Source organism: Nicotiana tabacum, chromosome 15 (assembly GCF_000715075.1).
Source record: "Nicotiana tabacum cultivar K326 chromosome 15, ASM71507v2, whole genome shotgun sequence".
Taxonomy (NCBI): domain Eukaryota; kingdom Viridiplantae; phylum Streptophyta; class Magnoliopsida; order Solanales; family Solanaceae; genus Nicotiana; species Nicotiana tabacum.
The window spans coordinates 103,041,056-103,053,016 of NC_134094.1; the positions used below are offsets into that span (position 1 = coordinate 103,041,056).

At 35.0% G+C, this 11,961-nt stretch overlaps 1 protein-coding gene across 1 annotated transcript; it reads left to right on the plus strand.

Annotated features, from left to right (window-relative positions):
* Window positions 1-5,072: 5,072 nt before the first annotated feature.
* LOC107821764 (zinc finger BED domain-containing protein RICESLEEPER 2-like) lies at window positions 5,073-6,702 on the plus strand. Its single transcript, XM_016648215.2, has 2 exons — window positions 5,073-6,543; window positions 6,614-6,702. Exons 1-2 carry the CDS (start codon window positions 5,073-5,075, stop codon window positions 6,700-6,702), a joined length of 1,560 nt encoding a protein of 519 aa, XP_016503701.2.
* Window positions 6,703-11,961: the final 5,259 nt, after the last annotated feature.

Here is an 11,961-nt window from a genome sequence, read left to right on the forward strand (position 1 = left end):
TTTCTCAATCAACATCAGCTAACGCAAGAGAAAACCTTTAAAAATGGAATATAAACATACACCATCTTAATTAATAACCAAAGTTTAACAACACGAAATCAGGCTACCGAAATCAAACTCATAAAATACTTGAGTTACCGGTTCATACTATAAGAAATCAAGCCAATTGGTATCCAGATCAATTCTCCACATGTTTTCACCCAATTCTCATCTTCTAAAACCACATTACTCAATGGAAAAACAAACAGATTTTAAAATCATTTTTCTGACATAACAAGTGCAGTAAACTTGAATTGCAATTCAACTAGTTTCAATACAGTAACCAAACAAGAGGTAGCATGGTGAATATCAACCAATTTGGCAGATTTGAAACAACACAAAGTATGAATAGATTTGCATTATTCTCATTCAAATAAATCAAAGGTTTATATCATTCGGTTAAAAATGATACCTGGCCACAACAAACAAATGGGAGAAATGAATCTCTAACTTTGAAGGAGAAGCAGTAACTAGAATTAGGAGCTCAGCTCTTAGCCAAACAAAGCAAAAGGAACAATTTTCAGTACAGAACCGCAACAAACAGCCATAAATTCGAGGTTCAACAGCCTTTTATAGATTCAGGGAAGAGTTCAAAAATTCAGCAATCAATTACTCCCCAAACCCTCTTCGAAATCCTAGTTTTCTTTTAGTTTTCGAGCTTTTGTGATTTTCAGATCTTCATTTGGATTTAAGTAAAATCAGAACAAAGTGACACAAACTTTGGTAAGGAAACATAACAAGAAGAGGGATGAACCTTCATATGAAGAATGAAGTCACTTCTGGGCATTACAGTGATGGCCGTTTTGCAGTAATAACCCATTATAATATGCTAGTTCAGAAATGAACAACATAAACACGTCGATAAGAGAAATCAAAATCTACGGCATGACTGTTGAAAATAAACTCATCCATTCAAAGTTCAAAAATATTCAAGACATCATCATATACGCCAAGATACAGAAATAAGAGAAATTAAGCAAATAACGCCAACATTCATGACACAGAATCTGCAGAAAGGAAGAAGAATAGAGTTCAAGATGTGACCTCTAAAATGATAAGCAGAATTACAATGAAGAAAACGACGTCCAAACAAGAACTTTAGCAAAACCTTCTCGAGCAGCGGCGAACTCAACAACTTCTCAATCGAACTCCAGTTTTCAACTCAAAATCCAGATTGAAAAGAAGAGACGAAATATTTTTTTTCGAAAATTTTTTAGACAATAATTGAAATAAAATGGAACAGAAGAACACTGAACATGTTTCTTTTTCTTTTTCTTTTTTTTTTATTTTTCTTGTTCTGAAACTAAACCAGAAAATCAAAAAAAAATGGAGATCAACCACTGAGAAGAAAAAGAACGTTTTTTTTTTACCCTAGCTTTCCTTTCCGATTTTTTTCTCTGAAATTTTGTTCCCAAAAGAAGACCTCCCTCAGAAATCTCTTAACCTCCCTATATATACCCAAAACAGAAATTTTCATACCTTTTTCTCCAAGTCATGCCCTAAGATTCCTTTTTTTTTTCCATCCGAAAAATTCGCAAAAATCCGATTCCCTTTCTTGTGAACCAAATAGGATAAATGGAGGTCTAGGATCTTGAATCCCTCAGATCCTACGATCACCATTCATTCAAAATCGTTCTCAATACCAAGAGCGCGTGAAGCCTAAGGGAGAAAAGAATCTTTTCTGTCAGAGGTCGTTACAAGACGGGTGACGTGGAGGAGGGAGGGTGAAGGAATCACGTGCGTGAGTTGGAGGGGGGGTGAACTCGCTTGAGTTCAAGCGAGTTTGGCGGAGGAAGAGAAAGGGGGGGCGCGCTTGGGTTCTGGAATTAGGTTTAGGGTTCTGGGGGAGGGAACGTATAATGGGCTTTTTATATGGGGCGTGAGAGTGGACTACGTCCGTTGGATGGAGATGGATTGAAGGGTCGAGATCGATTCAGCAAAAACGACGTCGTTCGCATTAGTCGCTTGACTGGACCGGGTGAGGGGGTTGGGCTTGGCGGATTTGGGGGTGATTGTTTGGGCTAGAAATTATTTTGGCCCAAGTTCGAGACCAAAACGGAATTTCTTTTTTTTCTTTTCTTTTAAATCCTAATTAATTAAAACCTAAATTAAGTCTTAAATCAATCTAATTTATAGAAATAAACCTAGTTATCTATTTTACCATAATTAATTAATTTAGACTAATGAAGGAAGAATTATTAATTTGCAATTTAAAGCTAAGAATATAAAAATGACTCATATATATATTTTTTTGATTTTCGTTTAATAATGCAATTAACTCATGCAATTAAATATTTCATTTAATAATGCAATTAACTCATGCAATTAAATCCTAAATGCAAATAGACCTAAAATGTTATGCACGAAATACTTTAGACATTTTGGTATTTTTCTTATGATTTTAGAATGTTAAATATGCAACTAGATGCAAGCAACAATTAACCAAATTTCCTACAAATTCTATAAAACTAAAAACAATTAAGAAAAAAATCTATTTGTGAATTTCTATAGGAATATTTTAGGCAAAAATCACGTGCTCACAATTAGTGAAAATGAGGGGTTAGGGATTGAAATTTTTGGAAAGTAATTTAAGGATTTGAAGGACCAAACGATGTCAGATTTTGATGAATTTGGTATGGTTAGACTCGTGAGTGAATGAGCTTTCTACTTTTGTAAATTTTGTCAGATTTTGAGATGTAGGCCCCGGGGCCGGGTTTGAGCCAATTTCGGATTTTGGTCTAATTTTGAAGTTTTTCTTGTGGAATTCATTCCATTAGCGTATATTGATAGTATTGTACTAATTGTGAATAGATTTGGAGCATTTAGAGGCCAAGTCTAGAAGCAATAGCATTGCGGGGTAGAGATTTGACCGGTTTGAGGTAAGTAACGATTGTAAATCTAGTCTTGAGGATATGAAACTCCGGATTTTGTATCAGTCTACTATTTTTAGTGACGCACATGCTAGGTGACGGGCGTGTGGGCATGAACTATTGGGGATTTGTGACTTGGTCCATCCCGTAGCAAATATAAAGTTGCATACTTTGTTGAAACCATATGATACTTATATGTTTTAGAAAGAATTTCTGTAAATTGGGCTAAATGCCATGTTTGGGCCTTGCGCCAATGCTGTTTGGACCCTTAGGGGCTGTTTCTTATCATCCTCTCATTGTTTTCGATTGAAAATCTATACTTAGTCATGTTTATACTTGTTTACCGCATAACTCAGTATTGTGACTTTATTTTGATGCATATAAATATTTTGGGTTGAATACCTTGTTTTACTGAAATGCCCGAGTGGCTTGAGAGGTTTATGACTGAGTGAGGTCGAGGGTCTGATTTTGTGAGGATGAGTGTGGATCGGGGCTGACCGCCTGTAACATACTTTATTATTATGGCACGTGAGTTGTCCGTGCAGATTATAGTGCTTGGACTGAAGGAGCCCCTCCGGAGTCTGTACACACTCCTAGTGAGCGTAGGTACCTACTGAGTGCGAGTGCCAAGTGCTGAGTGACTAGGAGGCATGAGTGATTGCGAGGTATGCCCAAGTAGCAAGATTGATTGTGAGGTATGCCCGAGTAGAGATGGCAATGGGGCGGTGCAGGTGCGGGGCAGGTTTCAGCGGTCGCGGGGCAGGGTGGGTTACAACATTTGTGGGGGCAAGGTGGGTTCTTTTTAAATTTAAAAAAAACTATTGCGGGGCGGGTCGCGAGTCAGGATTTAATTATTTGAAATAAACCTAAAACACTACTCTCTCCTCAAAACTAAGACCTAAAAGTCTAAACCCAATTCACAATCACAAACGCCCTAATTTCTCAAAGGATTACTTCACAAAGTCACGCACAATCTCAAAGCTTTCTCCACTCTCTCTGTCTCTCACAATCTCATTCTCTAGTAAGTTTTTTCTATTCAAACTCTAATGACCCAGTTCGAATTCAATAATCATATTGTTGAATTTTGCTTTGGCTCTCCATCAAGATTACTTTTGTTATCTCCTTTTTGGTTTACCGACAAATGGTCTATGATTTATGTTTGAAATCATATACCATAATTTGTTGTTTCTTGTTTGAATAAGGTTTGCTTTTCTTGATTTTACAACTACCACAATTTCAACCTGCAAGTTTTCATCTTTTTTTTCTTTCTCAAAAACAAAAAGTTCCTATATTTTCTATAAACTTTCGGCAAATTTGTGTGTTGGCTCCAAAGCTCATTGGATACCTTTGTTTTTCAATCTACAAAATGTGCATGAACAATGAAATTAGGGAACAAGGAGAATAGTTGAAGAGAAATAATTAGGAGTCTCCAATATTGCTGCAGGCGCAGGATGCTACTTCTAAGAGGCAGATTATACTAATATTTAGTTTCAGTTAGTCCAAAAATTTTAGTTCCTTTTGTGGTGAAATACTAAAATTTAAGCCATTTAAGCATCGGATTGTTCATTGTTGTAACTGATTATTCTTTTAGGTATTAATCCTGCAGAATATGATGGGGTCAAATTTTTTTATTAGTACTAGTAATTTAAGTCCCATATCTCTACTTAATATTTCTTTTATTAATTTTTTATAGAAAATTATGGAGTCTCAAGACGAACAAAATCCAATGTGTTTATCTTCAAATGCTTTTCCTATTGAGACTGAGAGTCAAAGGCTTATGCAGTCTGATGAAGTTACCATGGAAGTTATTGATGAAGGAGGTAAAAGAAAACTTATTTCTGAAGCATGGAAACATTTCAAAGTGGTGAAGCTTGATGGTGTTCGCTTTGGTGTTTGAAAGTATTGTAATACTCGTATCAAATCAACAAGAAAATGTGGGACATCATCTTTGTGGGATCATATTCGTAGATGTCGTAAGAAGCCAAGTAACTTAGAAGATAAGGGTGGTTTAGGGGGAACGATGGTAGCAAACAACATTATTTTGATCAAGATATTTCACGTAGGGAACTTGCTCATGTCATTATTTTACATGAGTACCCTTTGTCCATTGTTGATCATGTTGGATTTAGGAAGTTTGTTGCTAGTCTCCAGCCATTGTTTAAAATGGTATCTAGGAACACAATCAAGAATGATATTTTAAAGAGTTTTGACAATTTGAAATCAAAAACTTCTAAGTTGTTGGAAAAACTCACAAGTAAAATTGCAATAACAACTGATATGTGGACCTCAGACAATACCAAAAAAGGGTTTATGGCTATTACAACACATTTTATTGATGATTCATGGAGGCTTCAGAGTCATATCCTGAGATTTATTTATGTTCCCGCTCCACATGATAAGGATACTCTATGTGGTGCGTTGCTCAATTGCTTGTTAGAGTGGAATCTTGAGAATAAAATATCAACAATTACTGTTGATAATTCTAGCACAAACAATGTTATGATGAAAACCTTGTTAGATGAGAAACTTTGTAAAAGAGATTTGTTGTTGATGGGTCGAGTGTCGCATGTGCGTTGTGCCGCACACATCTTAAATTTAATTGTGCAAGAAGGGTTAAAGGTGATAGAAGATGGTATCAGTAACGTGCGCAACAGTGTCTTATATTGGATAGGGTCTTCAGGCAGAATTGAAAGGTTTGAAGAAGCTGCACGGTTGCTACATATTTCTTGCACAAAAAAGTTAGAGTATGATTGCCCTACTCGTTGGAACTCAACATATTTAATGTTGAGAACAACCTTAGATTACAAAGAGATTTTTTCTAAGTTGAGTATGAATGATACCAATTATCGTTGTTTTCCAACCGAAGGGCAATGGAGTGCAGCAGAAGAAGTTTGTGTAAAGTTGAAGCTCTTTTATCATGTCACCGAACAATTTTCGGGGAGTCAATATCCAACTTCAACTCAATACTTTTCAAAAGTTTGTGACATTAAGCTAGAATTAGAAGCTTGGGTAAAAAGTTTAAATCCTTTGATTAGCTCTATGGCAACGTCAATATTGTTGAAATTCAAAAAATATTGGGACGATGTACATATATTGATGGGTGTAGCTACTATTTTTGATCTGAGGTATAAGATAAAGTTGGTGGAATTCTATCTTGTACAAATTTATGGTGAAGAAGCTTCTTTGGATAAAATTCAAGAAGTTCGAAACCATTGTTTTGATCTCTTTCAAGAGTATCAGAGTAGAAAACTTACTTCACATGAGTCATCTCAAGCATCTAATGAAGTTGTTGGTATTGTTGATGGTGATTGGTTCTATAGTTTTGATCAATTTGTCGCGTCGAGTAGGGCGAATGTGGACACAAGATCGGAATTGGATGTGTATTTAGAAGAAAGTTTGCTACCTAGTACACCATCATTTGACAGTTTAAGTTGGCAGAAGACAAACGGATTAAAATTTCCTACTTTGCAAAAGATGGCTCGTGACCTCTTAGCCATTCCTGTCTCTACTGTCGCTTCAGAATCAGCATTTAGCACTAGTGGGAGGTTGATTAGTCCGCATCGTAGTAGACTTCATCCTACTACTTTGGAGGCTTTGGTGTGTGCTCGTACTTGGTTGTGGAATGAAATAAATGGTAAGTATTTTTCTCAATGACTTATTATGGTATTGATAGTTTTCCATTTTAACATTTATACTTTTTTCAGGTTTAACTTCAAGTATCGACAAAGTTTCGTGTCCAACTTTACTTAAAGAAGAGGAAGAACCAGATTCAAGTGAGCTTACTAGTCTGTAACCTCTTTGAAGAGGAAGAGAATATGATATTTTGAATATCACTTTTTTTATGGTTGTGTAATTTGAGTCACTTCACTTTTCTATTTGGAAGTGAAATTTCAGGCTAGCTAAACTAGAGTATTGTTTGTGATTTTCTCTTCTTACCTCTAATTTTCTAGTACCATTTTTATGTGTCATAATTTCCTTTGAAGCTCTAGAACATATGTTCTTCATCATGTATTGCTGTAGCTAGAGCTCACTTGGTTATAGAAAATACTGAACTTTCTTTAGTTCTTGAATCTGTTTTTTGTTTTGTTTTTGGGGTGGTGTTGTTTACGAGAGGTTTAAGGACAAACACTTAAAATTCATTTGCTTTTGGTAGATTTAAAGTAGTGACTAGTGAGTATATAAAGAGAACAAATGAATTATCTAATTTTATTTTGTTGATAACTATTTAGAGATTTTAAAAAATAGCAGAAAGTTGAATTCTGAATGAATATGTGTTACTATGAAGAAATTAAAAAGAATTCTTACTATTCCTCAGCAAATGAATTTTAAGTGTTTGTTCTTAAAAACGTTTTCTCAGTGGCATACTATAAGATACCAGTCGAATTTTTCAACATCCAAATGATGGGCAAACAATCGAATACTCGAATCACTGTTATAAGAAATGAAGTTGTAGTATTTTAAATTAGTTAACAAAGGTTCAAAAACTATCCAATGTGTTTTAAGTAAAATGGTATAGACTATTATAACCATCCAGTCGAATCACTATTATAACAATTTTCTTTTTAAAAATGAAACTGCGGGACGGGTGCGGGTGGGGCGGGGCGGTGTGGGTGGGTGCGGTTTTAACTGTTACATGGGTCGGGGCGGGTTGAAAATTTTCAGGTTAAGACAGCAACCGCTCCGCAACCGCACCACCACGCACCGCCTGCCATTCCTATGCCCGAGTGACACGAGTGGCTGTGAGGTTTGCTCGAGGGGCTATTTATGAGTGATGTTTTGCCCGAGAGGCTGTTTATGATTTCATCATTTTTGCTCACCTTAGTATTTTTCCTCTGTCTGAAAATTGTTGAAAAATATCTTTAAATGATTTTTACTGGAACTGGGTTAAACGAGATGTTTTGATTCAAATCCTGGTTTTTAAAAGCATGTGGTATTTTACTGAGATTTCCCGATATGAATGTTATATGCTTTATTGCTCGTCACTACTGCTCAGTCTTTATTTATTGTTGCTACTTACTGAGTTGGCGTACTCACATTACTCCCTACACCTTGTGTGAAGATTCAGGTGTAGCTTGTCACGGTAACGGTTATTGAGTGTTGTGGTTGCAGATTTTCTTGGAGATAGCAAGGTAGCTGTTTGGCGATCGCAGCCCCTGCTCTTCTCCCTCTTATCTTCCTCTAGTTGTATTTAGCTATTTTTCAGGCTGAGTTATCCTTGATATTGTTAGACAGATTGTAGTAGATGCCCATGACTAGTGACACCCCGATGTCAAACTTTTCCTTTCGCACTTTTATTTTGATTGGAACTCCTTTATGAAGGTTTTTATGTTAAATAACCTTAAAATTATCTTTAAAATAAAAATATCGGTTTGTTTTGGAAATGAGTCGGCTTGCCTAGTTCCACGATAGACGCTATCACGACAGGGGTTAGTTTTGGGTCGTGACAAGGAGCCCATCCAGAGTCTGTACACACCCCAAGTGAGCGCAGGTACCTACTGAGTGCGAGTACCGAGTACCGAGTGCTGAGTGATTGAGAGGAATGAGTGATTGTGAGGAAATAGTGATCGTGAGGTTGGAGTGAATGGGATGACTGAGTGACTGTTGCTCTGAGAGGATGTATTGACTTCAGTATTATTGCACTTGAGCTGTCATATATCACTGTCTTGAAAATGGCTGAGAGATATTATCTTCTGTTTCAGTTGAACTTGACAACTGTTTTGGCTTTAATTGTCGAACTTGAAAGCATGCCTATTTTTCTATGTTGAAATCAGTGTAATTGATCTTTGACTGTGAAGCTCGTCACTACCTTCAGTTCTTTATTTAGTCTTGTTACTTACTGAGTTGGTTGTACTCGCGCTACAGCCTGCACTTTGTGTGCAGATCCAGGTGTTTCCGCACACGATAGGTGTTGATTTCAGCGCACAGTTGATATTCTGGAGATTCCAAGGTAGTTGCCGACGTTTCGCAGACCTTGTCTCTCTTTCCCTATCTTTCCGCTTATTGTATTTAGTTTCAGACTATATTAAATAATATTTTTCAGACTTGTGATGTATAGATGATCATGTACTCTGTAACACTTCGATAGTTGGGAACTTTTGCGTTGTATTTTGGGTTTCTATCCCTGTTTTAGGAGAACTTTTATTATTTAAACTACTTTAATTCATTTCTGTTAAGGGTGTTAGAATTATTTTGAAATGTCAGCTTGCTTAGTATCACGTTAAGTGCCATCACGACATATTAGGATTTTGGGTCGTGACACTTTGTATACTCTTTATTCGCGGCATACTATTCTAATAGAGAAATGGGAGCTTTGTCTAACCCATATAACCCCTCTGGATTCTACACAATATGTAACCGTTGATGAAACTTCTCTTGGTAATCCAAAAAGAGAAAGGAACAAGCGGTAAGCGCATGTACTCATATGTATTTGTGCCATGTATTCATGAATACAACAACAAAAAGCGTCTAAAATCAGGGTCATTCAGTTGTACGCACATGTATTCACATGTATTCGGGACATATATTCATGAATACAATAACGACAATCCCTTAAAAATAGGTATGTCCAACTGTCTAAGAGAGGAAAAAACATAAATAGTATATTTCATGCCTCAATGGTAGTATATACCATAAAATATTTATTTTACTATAAAATATAAAAGGTAGCTATATAAAATAATATTTTAAAATAATTTTGGTTTATAATAAATAGTGTGTATACTGGATAAAATTTCCTATAATATTCAAACTCTAAATGAGATCCACTTAGGATATAAAGCTGTGCGGGCCTCTTTTCCTTGTCCAAAGTGAGATTCTTGTAGACACACCTCTCGATCCTCCACTATAACATTATTACAAAAGACGGTTGGCATTATTTAAGGTTGATCAGCATTGGTAGATATATAAGTAGTATTTATAATATGATATATAGTGATGAACACCCTCTACTTTCAACCAAGAGGTCGTGCGTTCGAGTCATTCCAAGAGCAAAGTGGAGAGTTCTTAGAGGGATGGAGCCGAGGGTCTATCGGAAACAGCCTCTATACCCCAGTATAGGGGTAAGATTTACGCACACACTATCCTCCCCAAATCCCGCTAGTGAGATTATACTGGATTGTTATTGTTGTTGTTATTGTTATAATGTGATAATGGTTTCCAATTGATAGATATACAGTATTTTAATACAATTTTTATAATAATATAGATCAAAAAGAGGTTAATTATGATCCATGTGAACCTAGTACCTTCACCATTATTACTCACTATCGGTTGGTGGAAAAGACACATTTGAGTTAAATATCTAATTTCGGACATGCCAAATATAGTATTACCCCGAACCTATTTCTTTTTTAGTTCATTAAAAAAAATGTATCATTTCTAAATTAGGTAGCAATTTAAATTCCCGTATTACCTATTCTTTCTTTCAAAAACTGATCTGGATCCACTGAATTTAAAAATCACACAATTTATGAATGTTTTATTAAGTTGAAATGTCATTCTTTAAAACGTTGTGCACGTGTCAAACTTTTTCATGTTTGATTTGATTCGTGGCTTTTCCAATTTTTTCTTCCTCACTCGTGACAAGATTTTCATTTACGTTTACCTGGATCTTTCTTATTGCAAGTAAATTTCCTCTTCTTTGTTTTTCTTCTTTCAGTCATTTGTAAATTTCTTAATAATTCCATTTTCATCCTAATCAACTGCTAGAGCATTAAAATATAAAGCTGCACTATTTGACCAAATTCACAAGATATGAAGATAATCATCAAACAAACACGAGCAAGGATTATTAAAAACCTATAGCTGAACAACACCAATTAATTTTCAAAAATAGACAATTGCTTATAAATTGTGTGCATGGTAGTGTCAACCATCAGAATTACAGAAGAACAAAGAACAATCTTATCTCCAACAAAATAATTTTGGCAATCCCAGACCAAGAATAGCAATTGTAATGAAAATTTAATTTTCTTAGTAGTAGGTCCTTAAACAGCTTAAGTAAATGCATGAACCTCAACCATTTCATGATTATAGAGAACAAACAATACATAATCTTATTTCCTGCAAAATAATTTTAGAAAATTTTAAATTTATTTGTCGCAAGTCTTCAAAAAAGCTGACTAATTTATGACTTTGGAAGGAGTAAAGTATGGGGAAATGGACACTAAGAAGAAATGGGACACGTTGGTGTGCTCTGACTGTTTATTTCTTTTTACTCTGTTTTCCACGTAATCAGTGGGCCTTTAAAGGTATTTTTGTCACTTGCTATAGATTTAAGTGATATGGCAAAAGTGTTCCCTTTACTATTTAATTTCGTGCCCAATCAAATATATTGATAAAAATTGAAACGGAGGAGGTATAATTTTTCTTTTGGAATTTAACTTATTTGTTTTTCTTGCTTCTTAGAGCCTGTTTGGATTAAACACTTTTTAATTTTTGGAAGTGTTTGACAACTAAACAAATAGCTTAAAAAAAGTTACAACCTGCTTAAAAAAAAAAGCCAAAACTAATAAGTTGGGTAAACCCAAATTTTTTGAAATTGGCTTAAAAGTCATATTGCTTTGACCAAAAATATTATATTCTTATGCCTTATAATTTTTCTTAATCCCGAAATTACTCGTAAATAGAAAACCCTAAAACATATTATCTTTTTCTTTTCTACATTCTCGTTGGAGCCTCTACTTTCTTCTTCCATAACTTTCCTTCTTTTCCTTTCATTTCTTTCTTTACTTTCATCATTATTTTCCCCTCTTTTTCCTTTCCTTTCTTTCTTCCTAGTGCTGCTCCCTTTCCCGACACACTCCTTTTAATGCCAAATTTGACCGGCAATTGACGCAAGAGAAAGATTGTTATTATATGTTATTTGACAGGCAATTGACGCACTTGATAGGCAATTTTAGTCAAATTATTATTATTATATGTTATTTAAATAAATAATTTATATATATTAAAAATAATTTTATCTAATCATTGAGAACTTAACGAGAACTAGATATAAATCAATTTGTATAGGAATCAATTTAGCATTTAAAACTTGTAATAATTAACTTCT